The sequence below is a fragment of the Vanrija pseudolonga genome, chromosome 2 (assembly GCF_020906515.1).
Source record: "Vanrija pseudolonga chromosome 2, complete sequence".
NCBI classification, from domain to species: Eukaryota; Fungi; Basidiomycota; class Tremellomycetes; order Trichosporonales; family Trichosporonaceae; genus Vanrija; species Vanrija pseudolonga.
In genome coordinates, this window is record NC_085850.1 from 1790179 (window position 1) to 1807126 (window position 16948).

Here is a 16948-nt window from a genome sequence, read left to right on the forward strand (position 1 = left end):
GAGGCGTTGCGTGGGGATGACGCCATGCGCACCGGGCAACGCCGAGGGCAGGCAGGCTGCGCGCAGGCTGCGTGCCGTGGCCGACGGCGACGGCGACGCGGCGGAGGCGGGGCGAGCGTAAGTACATCCATGCTGCATGCACCTCGGCATTCCGCTGACTGACTTGCTGACGCTTTGCGTCCACCGTCCACTGCCCTCGGCTTGCCGATCAGACATGGATGTGGGTGTCGCCGATGTCTCAAGTTGGGATAGTCACTGGTGGACGGCTGTCGGCTTCCGCCACGCCGTCGACGCGTCGACCACACCACAGCGCCGAAGTAAGGCGCGCCGGCGTCTACCTCCTGCGGCGTGCACGCCTCGCTGCTCACTGCAGCTGCGCGCGCTGCTAACCAGTCATACGAGCGCGTTTCCAGGTATGCATGTTGTCTCCGCCCCCTCTGTCCCCGCAGCTCACGACCCCGCGCTTAAGTTTCCGAACCGCCGCTAAGCGCCCAGTCGGCGCGGTCGGCCCAAACCGACCGCCGAGCCAGCCATAATATCAGCGGGATCGCGACGGACGACCTGCCCTCTTCATCTCTTCACCACCACCACCACCACCACGACGATGCCCCGCTTCAACCTCGCCCCAGCGGTGCGCGCGACCGCCGCCCCGCCGATCCCGAAGGCAAAGGCCTGGGGACCAGTGTACGCTGCGTCGCCTGCCGCCGCCAGCGCGCCGCTGCTCGACTTGAGCCAGGGCGTGCCCGGCACCGCGCCCGACGCGCGCGTGCTCGCTGCGCTGTCCGACGTCGCCGGCACGTTTGAGGCGGCCAAGTACGGCGCCATCCTCGGCGAGGGCGCGCTGCGCGCCGGCCTGGCGACCGAGCTGCGGGTCAAGTACGGCCTCGACGACAGCGCGTTGACGGCCGAGGACGTCGGCATCACGACGGGGTGCAACATGGCGTTTTTGAACCTCTTGATGTAAGCTGGCGACCCTCGAGACTAGCTGACACCCGCAGGATCCTCTGCGAGCCCAATACCTCGTCGGTGCTCATCCCCCTGCCGTCGTACTTCAACCACGCGATGAGCCTGTCCCTCCAGTCGGTAGTGGCGGATTACATCCCCGCGGACCCAGCAGCCGGGTTCCAGCCGAGCCTGGGTGCGGCGCGCACGATTCTCGAGCGGGGCACGCGGAGCGTCAACGGCCGCGAGGTGACCCCGCGCGCCATCGTGCTCGTGACCCCCAACAACCCTACCGGCGCGGTGTACTCCCCCGAGACGCTCAGGCAGTGGTACGCCCTCGCGAAGGAGTTCAACGTCCCCCTCGTGCTCGACGAGACGTACCGCGACTTTGTGGACGCGCCGCACCGTTTGTTCGAGGAGGAGGACTGGCGCGAGACGCTCATCACGCTGGGAAGCTTCAGCAGTAAGTCGGGGGGTGCATACACAACCCAAGACACCGCTGACACCGACGCCAGAGGGCTACCGCCTCCCCGGCCACCGCCTGGGCAGCATTACGGCCTCGCCCGAGCTGCTGAAGCAGGTCGCCACCGTGCTGGACTGCATGCAGATCTGTCCCCCGCGCACGGCCCAGCTGGCCATCACGCCGCTGCTGCCAGAGCTTCGGGGCGACCTGGCGGCAGGCTCAGCGGCAGTCGCGGCGCGCAGGCGGCTGTTCGAGGAAACGGTCAACGCCGTGCGCGGCTGGCGGGTGGTCTCGTCGGGCGGGTACTTTGCCTACGTGCAGTTCCCGGAGGCGTACAGCGCGCCCGAAGCAGCCGCCGCGCTCGGCGTCTCGCCGGGCGACAAGGTCGGCTCGGAGGCAGTCGGCCGTGCGCTCGGTGAGCGCTGCGGCGTGGTCACCCTCCCCGGCGCATTCTTCATGCCCCCGCTCGAGGACGACGCAGTGTGGGCCGCCATTCCTGGAGGCGACGCGCTGCGCGCCGACCAGTGGATCCGCTTCGCCATCGCCAACGTGAGCGACGAGACGATCGTCCAGCTCGGCCCACGGCTCGCGCAGCTCAACGCCATCGTCGGCGTCTAACTTGGCCGTATCTTATTGTTGTTACTCTGCACTTCCGCATCGACTAGAGACCTATGCATAGGACATGATAATGGGCTACTCGGCCGTGGCGGGGTCCACCGGGGCCGCCTCGGCCTTCTTCTGCTTCTCGAGCATGCGCCTGGGGCCAGTTAGTGTAACGCCCAGCAAATGGCACCCACCTGCGCGCGTCGAGGATCATGCGCTCTTTCCGCGACTTGAGCTCTGCCTCGCGCGCGGCGCGGTCCGCCTCCCACCGCCCGCCGGCGGGCTCGGCGTCGGCAGCGCTGGATACGCGCGACGCGAGGCCGTACCGCTCAATCAGGGACACGGGCTTGGGCGGCGGCGCGGCCTTGGCGGGCGCGACGGGGACACGGGCGGCCGGGCGGAGGTGGTCTGGCACGATGAACGTGGGCGGGGGCTGGGGGGGCGGGTGTGAGCACACTACCAACCAGACAGCTGGCCCACTCACAGTCGGCAGGCTGCCGCGGTCGAGGATGATCTCGCTCGTCGACTGGGCGTTGCGCGTGCGCGTGAGTGAGTAGACTACCGCGTCGACGGGGACGTCTGGGAATGCGGCGTGGACCGACTCGACCTGTGACGGGTGAGCTGTGCACACAAGGCGACATGGCGACACGGCGCCGCACCGCATACGCACCATCTCGCGCCGGACGCCGCGGAACACGTCGGCTGGGTCCTCTGCTTGGGTTAGCTACTGCTCGGGGTGGAAACAGCTCGACCCACTCGGACCCGTCAGCCAGCGGTACAGGCCGTAAACGATCGCGACGAGGATGAGCGTCGGGAGCACGTCTTCAGATGCCATGGTGGGGAGTGAGGGGTCGTGGGTCGTGTGAGTGAGGGAGCGTGCGGGGTGGGCGGGGCGGGCTATTGAGGGAGGGTGGGTACGTCGGCGGCTGGGTTGCTGGCTGGGGCAGGCGGAGGCTGAGGCGGAGGACGGAGCACCGGGCGGACGTGAGTGATGAAGCGGTTGTTGTTGTTGTGAATGTGTGATGAAGTGAAAGATGTCCGAGTCAGTTGACGGCCACGACAATCGCGCAAGGCCGAGACACTTGCCCACGCAGCGCAGCGTAGGTGGCAAACGGCCGGGGCCGAGTCCGAGTAACACGGTGGCATTTTCACGGCAACTACAACCACAAAAGTCCACCCCATGATAATGATGCATGCTGCAACGCCGCTCTATCCATTGCCCAGCGCGAGCTCGACAATCACGTACCCGTTCGCGAGGATGACTACAAAGCACAGGAGGTAGCCGATGCCCGTGAGCCACTTGGGGCTTGTAAAGGAGCGGCGGCGGCGTGGCGGGGCGGAGTCATCGTCTGTGTTGCTTGGCGCGGGCGTGGGCACGGCGTCAGGCGACTCTGGGCTCACCGTGCGGTCCACCTGCGCCAGTGGCCGCTCCTCCACTGGCCCGTCGACGCCCATCACACTCTCCTGCGAGCAGAGATATACGAGCGGCACAGTAACCGTCGGGAGGACAATCGACAGGATCACCTGCGACGCGACGAGCATGTCGTCCATGCCCTTTGGTCCGACGGCGATCGCGACGACCGTGGCGGGGATGACGCCAATGAGGCGGGTGATGAGTCGGCGGACAAACGGCGACGTGCGCCACTCCAGGAACCCCTCCGACACAATCTGGCCCGCGAGCGTGGCGGTGATGGACGCGCTCTGGCCCGCACACAGGAGGGCGAGGGCAAAGATGATGGCTGCGCCGTTCCCGATGTAGTCCTTGAGCAGGGCGTGCGCGCCGAACAGGCTCGCGTCCGACTTGTCGGCGCCCGTGGTCGAGTAGTAGAATGCCGCGCCGGCCAGCGTCAGGATCGCAGAGTTGATGGTCAGCGCGAAGCCGAAGAGCGAGTAAATCGTGTCCACGGACGCGTGGTTGACGTGCAGGCGCACCCAGTCGATGCGGTCGAATGCGCGGACCTCGCGCTCGTAGCGTTTCTGCGCGGCGGCAAAGTCGTCGTCCTTGTCGTCGGCGTCGGCCGGCGCGGGGTCGGAAGCGTTCTTGGGGAGCGGCGCGACGTCGGCCGCGACGACGGCGAGGGTTGATGGCCCGGCGGCAGCGACGGACGGCAGCTCGGCGAGCTCGACATTGTCCGGCGTCGCGGCGCGTTCCTGCTGCTGGTTGCGCCGGCGCAGCCCGAACACGTTGAGCGCGGGCAGCGCCACGTTGCGCCGCTTGGGCTTGCGGCTGGGCGGGACGGGGAGCATCCCGAGCCTGTCGACTGTGGCGAGGGACGAGCCGAGGAAGAGCGCGTGCGGCATGACTGTTGCGCCGATGATGCCGACGCCGAGGTAGAGGGCTCCGGGTTTGAAGAGGGTCTGGGTGGAGCGGTCAGCGCCAGCCACATGCCACCACCTCGACCTACCTTGCTGGGAACCAGGCCAAGGAACACCTCACGCCACTCCGGTTTGATGAGGTGCAGCAGGATCGCAAAGGACACGAACACGGCGAGGACGAGGGACACGATGACGATCTCGAAGAACATCATGCCCTGGCGTCCGGAATTCGACCTGAAGAAGAGCAGGACGACAAGCACGTCGACGGCGGTGATGAGCACGCCGGCCCAGAGCGGCAGGCGCGGGAACAGCAAGTTGAGCGCGATCGCAGAGCCGAGCAGCTCGGCGAGGTCGGTCGCGATGATCGCGATCTCCGCGAGGGCCCACAGTGTCCACAGCCCGAGGCGGAGCAACCTCCTATACTTGGGCCATTTCGCCTCCCAGCGCAGGAAGAGCGCCCGCGTCTGCTGCGGCAACGACTGCGAGGTCACCGCGCCCAGCCGCACGCTCAGTATCTGCAGTATGACCGCCGCGACGCCCGCGACAAACACGATGAACAAGAGCTTGTACCCGTACTCTGCGCCCGCTTGCAGGTCGGTCGCCCAGTTGCCCGGGTCGACGTACGCGACGGCCGCGACGAGGCCGGGGCCGATGAAGCATAGGTGGCTGCGAGCAGCGTCAGCTGCGAGCGCGGCGGGGCGGCGAGCCGTAGCGGAGCAGGAGGGGAGGATACGTACCGCTTCAGCCATGCGCGCGCGGCGCGGAGGCTCGTCATGCTGGGTGGGAAGAGAGTTGAGGGGACGCAAAGTTCTGAGGTTCGTGGCTTTTGGCTTTGGCTCTGGCTCTGGCGCAGCAGGCCGCGGGAGTTGGCTTGGCGTCATCGCCCGCCCGGCCGGTGTTGTAGCGTGCCGTCCGACATCTCCGACTGTCGGCATGTCTTCGGTTATGTGGGGGTGATTAGATGGCGGCCTACACCCAGGGCGATTGAGCGATATTGTGCACCGACACCGCCAGCGCCGCTGCTGCCATTCACCCCCAGCCACGTCTGTGCATGCACGCATTGCGGTGTCGCCGCACCCTGCAGTGGCGTCGCCGCGGCGACTGACTACTTGCCTTGCTAACGGCGCCACCTCCGCAGCCAAAACAAGACCCTCGCGGACTCACAAACTCGCCGCCTCGCCGCCTCGCCGCCTCTGCCACACCTCCGCTGCCGCCTCTACATCCCTGCATAACGGAGACTTTCTACGACACAAATGGTACTAGTATAACAACAGTGGATCCTGATCCAATGGGAGCCCAGCCGGGACAGATGCGGGAAAATGCGATGGGAATGGAGTGGAATGTGGAAAGCTGCAAACGGTTCAGCCCAAGGGAAACGCGCCTAAACGCGCCGCGCCTAGGCATCCGCTCGCAGACGAGTTCGGAGGAGATGGACGAGCCAGTTCGGGTCCCACGAGGCGATGCCCGGCGTCCGCATGTCACGCGAAGACCGCCCCGGTTCGCCGTCGTCGCGCATGAGCGTCTTGGCGAGCGACGACCGCCGAGGTGGCGCCCGGTCGCGGCTCGAGAATGGGAATGGTGCCGCCGCACTGCTGCCTGTAAACACCGCAGTCGGAGACAAGGGAGGGAGTGATAGCGTCGCAGCACCACCACCACCGCCCTCTTTCGGAGGGAAGGTATACGTCGCCAAGCCCGACTCTGAGGGCACCTCAAACTGTACTTTGCTGGGGCGGCGAGCATAGTGGTACTTGGACGGGTCCGGTGACGGAACCGACAGCCCTGGCGAGAGCCCAAGCGTCTCCGTCGGTGGTGAGCGGAGCGCGGCGGCCTCAATGGCTCGGTTGATACCGTCAATCTTCGGGGCCATGACGCACTCGTGCTGGGCACGGTACAGCGAGAACGGCAGCCACTTGTCGGCAAACGTGTTGACTGCCACGTCGTAGTTGGCGTAAAACACAATGACGTGTGGCGCTGCCCAGCCAGGAGTGCCGATGCGTGGCGGCGCAGCAGGCGTCAGGGGTACGAGAACCGGGTGAAGAGTCAGGCGGGGCAGAATGTAGGCCATGTCGTCCTGGGACAGGAGCTGATCGAGCATTGGCACTACCGCACGTTCCAGTGCAGCTAACAGGCGGCCCACACGCGGACCTCCGACTCTGGTACCTTCGGGCGACATGTTGCGAGTCACGACCGAAAGCAAGCTCATGCCCTCGAGCCAAGTGACCGCATCACCAATCTCCTCGAGCGTCCCTGCCAAGCCTTCTGCGACATTGACAGGAAGCCCAGGGAGGGTTGAGAAGGTACACACCTCGCGCATTGGCAGCTGCGATCGGTTGCTCTGGTCGAGCATGATGCGCAGGCCGTCAAAGGGTGTGGCTTGGACAATGGCAACGCCAGCGTACAGCGTGTTGGCCCGCAAGCTCATGCGCATGGTGCCTTCGCAGAATGTGCGCATGTCCTCGAGCATGGGCATGACGTGGTCGTACGGGGCAGACAGAGTCTTGTGTAGCGACGTGGCGACGGCGTTGGGCTCGGCAAAGATGAAGTGGCGAGATAAGAGGTCGGATCGCTCCTGCGACGATGTGACGCGTCGCACAAGGAAGATGAGCTGGCCCTTGGACACGGTGGCCTCACCATTACCGAGGCGAACCCAGCCGGTGGTGAGGATCTGGTCGTAGAGCACACCGAGTCGGCTGATACCCTCCTGTTGTCCGGTGAGGCGCACGGATAGCTGTGTGGCGGACACGGCAAACTTTTCGAGGAACCGCGCAATGCTGAGGCGGGGGACCACGCTCGAGACGGTCGACTCGGCGCCGGTAGTAGTAACCACTGAGCTGCGGTGTGGAACAGTGGGGGTATGAGCCTCCTTGAGAGCAACGTCTTTGAGGCTGTCAGGCGGGACGAGCTGGGCAAACGGACCACCGCCGCTACCACCATCGAGATCGGAGCGCGATGCGAATGGGTTCAAAGAGGACCAGAATGGGTTCCTCCAAGACCACGACATCTTCATCGCCTGCACAAATGCGTCGTTCCCAGTGGTGAGGTCGACGCCAAGCGCAGACGATTCCCCCGACGAACTTGTCATGCTCGGAGCTCCACGGCTGTACCGCTTGCCCTTCTTCTTTCCGATGGCATCGGCCGGGGTGAGCGACGCAATGTCGCACATGGGCAAGAGGCCGTCGATGGCGCTGACCAGGATGCGGTCCTGGTCGTCGATGAGGACTGACGCGACGACCACGCGACGGCGGCGGGCACGCTCCTTGCGATCACGGATCGAGTTGATGCCGACAAAGCTGGCGACGCCGATGCACGCGGCAAAGGCGAGGGCGGAAACTAAACCGGTGATGGCTCGCTTGGTGCCGCTCATGGCGCTCGAGTTGTTCGGGTTGCGGTCGTTGGGCCAGCCGTAAATGGTCCCCTTCATGGCAGTGTAGTGCATGCCACAGACGGCGCCGGCGAGAATGACAGCCACGCCAATCTTGGACAACCACGAGTGCTTGAGCTTTGGTCGGAGCATGATGAACATGATGTACAGGGCGATGATGACGGCTCCAGAGGCAATGATGACGGACCCAACGACATAGCCCACGCGGTAGGCAATGTACGGGATGTCGTTGATGGAGACTTGGCCGATATAGTCTGGGAGGTGAGTACCGGCTCGAGTGATTCTCACTTACGCATTCCAGCCACACCCCATCCAGCAATCATGCCGGTGACAGCCATCTTGATGACATCGCCCCAGGTCACCACGTCGAGGCCGAGGAAGCGTTCCACCTTCTCCAGCCGGGTAAGAGGAATGTTCTGTTGCACCTTGCTGCGGAGAGTCTCGCGCCAGCTGAGGGGCTTGATCTCGTCGGCCTCTTCGTCATATGGGATGTTTTCCAGCCGCGTAAACTGGTTGGTTGACATTGTTTCGTCCGAGCTCGAGCTGTGGTTGTTGGGGTCGTCCTTGCCGCCTTCTGATGAGTGGCTCGACGAGTGGTGCGACGCAGCACTCTTGGCTTGCTGGATTGTTGGCACATGTGGAACCGGCTGCTCGTGGTCCGCTTCTGGGAGACTCTGAATACGCGACAGCGTGACCGCCGGGCGGGGCGGTGGCAGGGGCGAGATGGCCGGCAACGACGCTCGCCTCGCTGTCACCGCCGGTGTCGACGACGGAAGGTATATGGGCGCGACTGGCTGTGCATTAACTGCGGTGTGCCATGATCGCTCTGCCACAGGGTCTGGCCGCGGGAGGAGGTGAGTCTTCGAGTCGTTGTCAACGACACCGAATCTGGGAGGGAACGAGTACCCGGGTGCAAACACATCGCCTGCCTTTTCGTCCTCCTGGGGAGGCTGAGGTTCAGGTTCCGGTCGCGTTGCCGTTGTCGGGTAGTATGCTGCCAATGGCGATAGCGCAAGCGTTGGGGGCATGCTGATCGAGTTGTTGGTCGACGCTGTCGGTGTCTCTTCGGACTGGGGCGAGTCTGTGCGCATCTGGCGCCGCTCCATCTCCTCGCGCACGGCGCCGCGGCCAAGCCTAAAGTCGAGCTCGCCGAGCTCCTTGTCGCGTTTGACCATGTCGTCCTCGTCGTCGCCCAAGGACGTGATGCTTGCGGCTCTGTCTGGTGACTCTGGAGTGGACATGCTGCGCGGGTTGAACAAGTCCCGCCAGCTGCGAGGTGCGCGTTGGGCGCGCGGAGACTCCATCAACGACCAGGATGCGACCATGCCTGCCTGGGCGAAGATTGTGGAGACGTTTGCCGACTTGCGAATCTTGGACTTTTGCATCTTCCATCGCGCATAGTCGTCGCGCGGAACGAGGCCCTCTTGCCGCCGCCTCTCGCTGCTTCCCGGCACCCATGGCCAGGTGCGCCAGTCGCGGAAACGAATGTTGGTGCCCATGATAAAGAAGGCCAACGTCATGGCGCTGCACGACGCGACGAGCGACAACACCGTGTAACCGCCCGAGTAGGAGAGGTAGAGGATGGGAAAGTCGGCCGTCGTCGGGTGGTGAAGCGACAGCGACTGGTTGCCGACAAAGTGCATGGCAAAGGTCGAAACTGCGCCAAAGCAGATGCCCGCCGCTGCCAGGAGGACAATGTTGGATACGCCGCGGTTCGACGTTCGCCTGATCAGCAGCTCCAATGTGCATAGCGATCCGACGAGGGAAATGAGATAGGACAGGACGACAAAGCCGGCGTTCATCCTTTGTTGGAGCTCGAAATGGCCCCCAGGGAGGGCGATCCGGCCTGAAGTGCTGTAGCGCGCAAGGTCGACCTGTGCCCAGCGCTTCTTTGTGTGCGGTGTAGCTCCGGCTCCATGCCACAGATTGCCAGCGTACCGCGCCACATCCTGGAGGAGCTGAAGACTAAACAGGACAGTCGAGGCGAACAAGCTATCGTTGCGTGGGTCGGTACGCGTACTTGGGTCGTGGCTTGGTCCGCCGTCCGGGCGGTGGAGCACCGGCGACGCGAACGCGAGTTGCGGCGCCGCGAGCGCAAGGACGAGGGCTGCTGCCGTTCTTCGCCTCACCCGCCGCCGCGCCGTCGAGGGGGGCGCCGGCGCCAGCGTGGGCGGCGGTATTGGCAGCCGCGAGGACGATGCGACCGGTGATGGGCGCATGGTGCTGCTACCCTACCCTGGCTACCCTCTGTCTGTCAGCGGCGTCGAGGGGAAGGAAGCTTGGGAAAGCGTGGCGCGAGGCCATTGAGTATGGAGTGTAGAGCGCCAAGACGACGTGCGGGATACAAGTTGGAGGCAACCACTTTTTTTCGCCGCACCCGCTCCGCTCGCTCACTTGACCATCCGCGCGCGCACCAACAAGGCTCTACTCACTGGGTGCCGTCCGAGGTGCCGAGGCAGCTGTTTGGTGTCTGCAATGTGCAGTGGTGGGAAGGAGTCGCCGGAAATCTGCAACAGTAAATCACGGCGAGTGGGTGTCGAAAGGCGTTCGGTTCGGTCTCTGCGCGGCGTGTTTCTCGATCGCAAGGAATGCGGAGTGGGGAGAGCTCGTTTGGCAGCAATTGCCGGCCGGCGAGCTGCGAGATGGCGCACGAGGTCGTCGACAATGACACAGACACACGCAGTGGTGGTGGCGTCGTATCGGCTGAATCGTGTGTGAGCACGCAGCAGGGTCCAAAGGCGTTGTTGATTGATGGCAGCCCCGCGGCAAGGCGCTGGGCGCTGGGGTGGTGGTGGGGGGGGAGAGTGATGGGAGATGAGGATTGCAAGGGGGAAATTGTGTGATGAGCAGCAGCACCGCAGCAGCGAGCAGCACGACACTGTCACTGTCGTCACCACCGGCCTCTGCTCTGCTCTGCTCGTCGCCCGCCCCCGTTGTCCGTCCCTCGGCGCACGGCTCAAACGACTCACCCCTAGTTGGTCGTCGGTCCAGTCGAGCGAGTCTGGTCTTGCGTCTCGCTGATCCGCAGCCCTGCGTCTGTGCTGCAGCAGCAGCAGCGCGCGCGTGCCTTCGTGTGTGCGGGCGGGTGTGCGTGCGTTCCTGCGTTCGTGCGTCTCGACACGCCGGGCCGCGATGTTGTGGCCGCTGCCTGCCGGTGTAGTAGTAGTAGTGATGCCGCGCCGCCGAGGAACCGGGACAGGACGAGGGTTAAGCTTCAAGGGGTCGTGGGTGGGTGTGCAGTGCGCGCCGGCGAGTGTGCGGGGGCTCTGCGGCGTGCAGCAACGACGCGGGTTATGAGACACGAACAAGATGCAACAGAGCAAGTACCCAGTGCATATGCCTCAGCTACATACATGCATACATGACAGCACGTCCTCGCCGCTGCATGGTCACTCGCAGGGCCGCTACGACCCGCAACCCGCCCGCCCGCCCGCGACAGTGTCCCTGCCCGAGTGAGCGAGTGAGCGGCCCACGGAGCACTCTGTCTGCCGGCGGAACCTCGTATAAACGCGCGCCGGCCGGCAGCTAGCAGCACCAAGGAGGCGGCGACCAGGCTGCACTGTAGGAATTGCAGCAGCAGGCACGTCGGCGCGGAGGCGGCTGCTAGCGTGCTTGCTTGTCGTTGAGCCACAGGGCCGCGCCGCGCCAGGTGGACCAGCTGGAAAATTGCGTTGGGTCGACAAGCTGCAATCATGGCGCCTGGGCCCTTTTGTGTCCTGTCGGGGTGCCCTGGGCCACTGGGCGCGCGGGTTGCGGCAACCACCCCACCGACCCACCGTGCCGCCATCCCGATCGCAACCCCTCCGATCGCCTACTGCTTTGGTTGACACACCCACCAGCCTAGAACAAATAGATATTCATATTCATCGCCGACAATAATTCTCACACATGTTACGCACTTCAGATTCCCAGAGCAGCAGCAGCAGCAGCAGCAGCCAGGTCCACGCTGGGAGTCCGCCTCCCCCTTCTGCGTCGTGCGTCAGCTCTCCAACCTGGCCACCTGCCTGTGCGTCACCACAGCGTCACCCTCCGTCATCATGCGTACGCTCCGTAGGTCACAAATCACACTATTCGTGGCAGTTTTGGTTCAATCTTGTCACATGTTATGTACCATCAAGCGAGAACGAAACCAGGTACCTAGCAGCAAATCGAGTCTTATGAGAGCAACGTGTTGGGAATTTGATTGACGGATACTTGACAGGGGAGACAGACTTGTACAACAGACCGCAGGGCAAGTCATGGCGTGACGACATGGTCGTGTCGGGTGGTGGTTGTGGTGGTGGTGGTGGTGGTGGTGGTGGTGGCGGTGGTGATCGTGGGCGGGTGAGGTGGGTAGGTAGGTAGGTGTGTTCAATGCGTACAGGTTCACAACGTTGTTGCGTGTCAACATGATTGCTTCTTTTGTCGCCGCGCGTTCACGTCTAGTTGCAGAGGAAGCGGCGGTTCAGGCAGTGCTGCACACCCGTCAGTCAGCAAGACGCCGCACGAGTTACGGCACCGCGACTCACCACGTCCCGGCAGAAGGTGGGCCAAGAGTACAGGATGGGCCGGGGTGGAAGTTCATTGTCCAGGAGAGCCAGTGCTTCGGGGCTGCGCACACCCTTGCTCTCCGCCTCTTTCCTTCGCTCCTCGCGCTCCTCGGCTTCGGTACGAGCGAGCTCGGCCTCCCAACCAAACAACTCGTGGAAGAAGCGCAGGTTGGGTTGGATGAGAACTGCGGGCGCGTTAGCAGCGGAAACACACATCCACACACCATTCAAACGACGCGCGCGAGTGACTAGATAAGCGTCCATGAGGCCCATGCGTCGGTACTTCATCAGGTAGGCCATCTGCAATCAAGTTAGTACCTCACACGCTACGGCCTCGGTTAATTGTTACTAACCACAATACTCGCGCTACGCGAGACACCGACACGCTGATCGTCGTGTTAGTGGCCGCCCGGCATTACCAACTAATCACAACTTACACAATGCACAAGGACGCTACCGCCTGCAGCGCGCGCCTGCTCCATCCACTCGCAAGCGCGAGCGATCACTGGGCGCAGCGGGTCGTTGCCGTCATCTCTGACATCGGCCAGGTCCAGACTAGGAGGTCAGCAAGGGGGGTAGATGATGCTCTGCCACACTTACACTTGGATGCGCCCTGCGCGGGCTTCTGAGGCCAAGGTGTTGGCGCCAATGTAGCCGTGCATCGGATCGTGTTCAGACGGGACGTCGAGCAGGCTCTCGCCGACTGACACAACGTGGGTGATGCCCAGCGCGCTCAGCATGAAGGCGTTGCTGGCGTGCTCCAAATTGCCGAGGTAGAGGAATGGAAGGATCCTAGACGGGAAGCCATCAAAGCGCTTGTCGTCAAACCAGACCTTGGCTTCCTGTGCCGCCTGGTTGGATCCCTGCGGCTGGTCCTCTGCCGCAAGCCGGCGGGCAGCTTCGACGGGCTGCGAAGCGCCTCTGGGAACTGGAGCAGGGGCTTCCTCTTGGCGCTTCTCCTCGACCTGTCCGCCACCGCCACGCATAAAGCCCCAAGGCTTCCAACGCGATGCAGACGTCGGGCTGGGGAGTGCCGTCGACGACGTGGTCGAGGCGTTGGACGAGGACCGTGATCTGAGGTTGCGGTCGCGGCGCTCTTGCGCCAGACGAGCCTCTATCCTGCGAAGCAGGGGCTTGTCCGTGGGGTAAAGGAAGAATGACCGCTTGGCGTGGAGCTGGAGATGGAGGTACGCCTCGGCAAGTGAAACACCGAGCGCTGACATGATGTAGCTGAGCACGACGATGCTCGACTCGGTGTAGCCGTCCTGGCAGTGAACGAGGACTAGACGCTTGACGCCAGTCTTGTCGCGGCCCTCGACAACCTTGCGGAGGAAGCTGATGAGCTCGAGGACCTTCTCGGTCATGGTGGCCAGGTTGCGCATCTGGCCAGTGATGGTGCGGCACGAGCCAGCACACTCGAGTGCCACATAGTGGTTCTCCGCAGCGTGCTGCTGGGCATAGATGTGGCTCTCGTCGGGCGATGTGCCGAGGATGCTGGTGCGCGGCTCAGGGAGGGCAGGGGTCGGCTGCGACGAGCCAGAAGGCGACAAGAGGTTGCGAAGCGCCAACGTGGCAGGCGAAGACGACCAGGAAGATTCCGACTCGGACGACTGGCGGGAGCGATCGAGTGCGACGAGTTGGCGGTACGTCATGGCCAGGGTTGCTGTCGACGGCATGTCGGAGCATTCTGATGCCTTCACACACAATTCGAAGGGAACTTGAGTCCCAGCACCGTCGTCGGCACCGCCTGGTACATCGGTATCGTTGCCTACCCAGAAACCGTCGAGGACTTGGGTGGCACGAGTCATGGCACGGCTCTCGTATGCTTCGCGCTCAAAGAGGTCGACCTGACGAGAGTTTTGCGTCTGGTTGCCTTCCGAGTCGATGTTGACAAACTGGGGGCAGAAGCGCTCGAGCTTGGCGAATGGTTCGACGAGGACCCACACGCCGTACTTGACGGGACGGTCGAGTCCCTCGCCTTCGCCACGGCCCGAAAAGTGCTCGTAGAACTCGTGGAGGCGCTGCTGGTAGAGCTCGTCCTGGGCATTGGCAACGGCCTCGGCAATCTCCAAGACACCGGGACCGACACCGTTGCGGGTGTAGATGATAATGTCAGAGACGGAAGCGTACTTGATCTGCTGAATGTGAAGGTTACGAAGGTTAATCTGGTTCGGCAGACGTGGCAAACGGAAGTGGCCTGCGGGGCGGCTGTGTCCAGTTTGGTCGCTTGGTGTGCGAGCATAGCTCGGGCGACGGCCCGGCTGGCTGGGGAACATGGGGAGCTCGAAAATGTCCTGGGCATGAACGGCATTGAGGAGAATGGATGTGGGGCGCGTCTCCTCCTCGGACATGAACGAGTCCGAGTCCGACTCGCTGCCATCGTCGAGGATGGCCTCGGGAGGCGACTCGAGGCGGGCAGTAGCCGCCGCACCGGGGGACAGGGGCAGGGTCATGCTGCCGACGAGGGGCGAGACGCGTTTCGACTCGCAAGGGTGCATGGCGACGTCGGCCTCGGTGACTTCATTGTCTCCGTCGGAGTCGACCTCGGCGACGACAACCAGGCCCTCGGAGAGCTTGACAAGAGTCGACGTGGGCGTGTGTGGAGCGAGGGATTCGGCGGTGGTGGTCGGCGAGCTCGAGTCGGTAGTGGCGCCACCGTTGGACTTGTACGAGCCGCTCGAGCTTGACGAGAGGATGCCATCAGCGGGGATACGCTGCGGTGCCGGCCGCGGCTGCTCATGCACCGTCCCCGTCGGTGAGTGGACGGTACGGTCCAGTGGATGTGGCGGTGCGAGCACGACTGATAGGCCACGGTAAGGGGGCGGCTCAAAGGGAGGGCCGTAGCCGAAGAAAGCCCCCATCTCCCTGCCCTTTGCACCGTCATCGGCGATGCCATGGAGCCAGGGGAAGAGGACTTGGCTTGGCGTGTCGAGCAGAGAGTGGCGCTCGACGAGGGCAGGAAGCTCCTCCATTCCAACGAGGCGCACGCCAGGGCGCACCTGTGGCCGTTCGTCTTCCAAACCCCACTTGGGCATGCCCCATACTGCCGACTCGTCGCTCGTGGGTCGCCCGAGCTCGGGGATGGGGACCTCGACCTCGTCGATATCCATGCGCTCGTCGGGTGCAATCTCGGACGCGTCGCGCGCCGCGACAGCTGCCTCGGCTGCAGCTGCAATGTCCACTTGGTTCTCGTCCTCGTCGACGACCTCTGCGTCGTCATGCTCCTCTTGCTTCTCGTCCTCGACCTGCGCTGACGAGAGATCGATGGGCGGTAGGGCGCCTGTCGGGAAGAGCAAATGGTGCGCCTTTCGCGGGGTGGTATCAACGCTCATACTGCCCGAAGCAGTATCCCTAGCCGCGGCGTGCGTGTGGTTGTTTCGGGTGTGGTGGTGGCCGTGGGAGAGGACTGCCTCTGACGAGCGGCATCGCTCCATGCCCGGCGCGGCGAGCGGAGAGAGCGGCGGGGTCGCGGGCGGGAGCGGCACGAGGTGCGTCGTGTTGATGGGGGTTGGTGGGGCCGAGATGGTGTGCAGTGCCTGCAGGCCGTTGCTCGTGGCGAGGAGGTGCGCAGGCAGGCCATTAAGCCCCGAGCCTGAGCCTGGCAGCAGTGCACTGCTACCTGGGGGCGGGGTTGCCGGGCGCGAGTGTAAGCGCGCCGATGAGGGGGGCGTGGGCGACGACCCGCGCGCACCAGCGCCGGGTGTCGACGAGCGCGAGAAGGCGTACCGCGGCGCCGGGGCGGGGGGCAGCGGCATGACTACGCTCATGTCTTGTGGATGGGAGCGGGTTGTGATGATGGTGGTGGCCGCTGGACGTGCGCGGTGGTAGGGACCGGCTGCTCCACTCTGCGTGCGTGCGGCGCGGGGCAGGGCTGGCAGAGGGTGTGTGTGGTCGTTGGTGTGTGTGTGATGTGATGCGTGCGTGCGTGGGTGCGGTGCAGTGCGTGCGTGTTGCTGCTTGCTGTAGTGATGGTGGTGGTGGTGCAGCAGACGGGAGGGGGAGAGGATGAGATTGGGTAATACAACTGGAGTGTGGTGGTGGTGCAGTGGTGGTGCTTTGGTGCTTAGTGGTGTGGGACAGACTAGACTGGGTCAGTCTCGTCTGGGGTCGCGTGAGGGTTCAGTCGGGGGGGGAAGGTGGGTGGGGAAGGGGGGATGCCAAAGGAGGGCAGGGGGGGGAGGATCAGCGGCGGGGGGGCGTAGCTGGAAGCGAGCGAGATTGGGTGCACGCAGCAGTGCAGCAGTGCATCAACGGCTACAGCGTCCAGGCCCTTTCCTTGTTCTCCCCCCCCCGTCATTCACCCCCACACCATCGCTGTTCCAATTGGGTGTCGGACAGTGGAAGCGCGTTCCTGGAGGCGGCGTGCATCACTGCGTGCTGACAGACGACCATCATGCATCCTGCAGGCATCTGCTCACCTACCCCACTGTGCACGATCGACCACCGATCCCACCGACTCGCACAGCACAGGCCATCACCGCCGCGGTGTCCCGCGGGGTCTCGTGTCTTTGTCAGGAGTCGCCAGGTATTGTCAATGCAATGTGCCAACGGCTGCCTCGCTCCTTTGACGCGGCCAAACCCTACCCAACTAACCTTGACCCAGGCATTGTTGTGATTGCCAAGCGCGGGGAGGTGCAGCAGCGACAGGCGAGGCTACAACGCCCCAGGGTCCGCCCATCGGCCTGTTTGGGTCAGCTGATCACCTGACAGACA

At 64.1% G+C, this 16948-nt stretch overlaps 5 protein-coding genes across 6 annotated transcripts; 1 reads left to right on the forward strand and 4 right to left on the reverse strand.

Moving 5' to 3' along the window:
• Positions 1-604: 604 nt before the first annotated feature.
• aspC_0 (Aspartate aminotransferase) lies at positions 605-2023 on the forward strand (the record flags this gene model as incomplete). The annotated part of the gene is made up of 3 exons (XM_062768966.1): positions 605-960; positions 999-1405; positions 1458-2023. The coding sequence occupies 3 exons, from the start codon at positions 605-607 to the stop codon at positions 2021-2023; spliced, it is 1329 nt and encodes a 442-aa protein (XP_062624950.1).
• On the reverse strand, positions 1696-2843 carry CUE1_1 (Coupling of ubiquitin conjugation to ER degradation protein 1; the record flags this gene model as incomplete). 2 transcript variants are annotated; one of them, XM_062768968.1, is made up of 5 exons in its annotated part: positions 1696-2162; positions 2203-2441; positions 2493-2615; positions 2679-2732; positions 2799-2843. In XM_062768968.1, the coding sequence occupies 5 exons, from the start codon at positions 2841-2843 to the stop codon at positions 2099-2101; spliced, it is 525 nt and encodes a 174-aa protein (XP_062624951.1). In that variant the 3' UTR covers positions 1696-2098. The 2 variants fall into 2 exon arrangements, with proteins under 2 accessions (XP_062624951.1, XP_062624952.1); XM_062768967.1 differs by having other exon boundaries at positions 2679-2719; positions 2765-2843.
• Positions 2844-3134: 291 nt separating this feature from the next.
• On the reverse strand, positions 3135-5161 carry pdt1 (Manganese transporter pdt1). The gene is made up of 3 exons (XM_062768969.1): positions 5062-5161; positions 4414-4990; positions 3135-4366 (listed from the first exon to the last, which is right to left on the reverse strand). The coding sequence occupies exons 1-3, from the start codon at positions 5097-5099 to the stop codon at positions 3218-3220; spliced, it is 1764 nt and encodes a 587-aa protein (XP_062624953.1). The 5' UTR covers positions 5100-5161; the 3' UTR covers positions 3135-3217.
• Positions 5162-5537: 376 nt separating this feature from the next.
• Positions 5538-11003, reverse strand: PA1727_2 (putative signaling protein). The gene is made up of 4 exons (XM_062768970.1): positions 10676-11003; positions 10139-10409; positions 7999-9953; positions 5538-7960 (listed from the first exon to the last, which is right to left on the reverse strand). Exons 3-4 carry the CDS (start codon positions 9923-9925, stop codon positions 5721-5723), a joined length of 4167 nt encoding a protein of 1388 aa, XP_062624954.1. The 5' UTR covers positions 9926-9953; positions 10139-10409; positions 10676-11003; the 3' UTR covers positions 5538-5720.
• A 992-nt stretch (positions 11004-11995) lies between these two features.
• PPS1 (Dual specificity protein phosphatase PPS1) lies at positions 11996-16363 on the reverse strand. Its single transcript, XM_062768971.1, has 6 exons — positions 12836-16363; positions 12673-12790; positions 12589-12621; positions 12460-12535; positions 12215-12420; positions 11996-12160 (listed from the first exon to the last, which is right to left on the reverse strand). The coding sequence occupies exons 1-6, from the start codon at positions 16000-16002 to the stop codon at positions 12128-12130; spliced, it is 3633 nt and encodes a 1210-aa protein (XP_062624955.1). The 5' UTR covers positions 16003-16363; the 3' UTR covers positions 11996-12127.
• Positions 16364-16948: the final 585 nt, after the last annotated feature.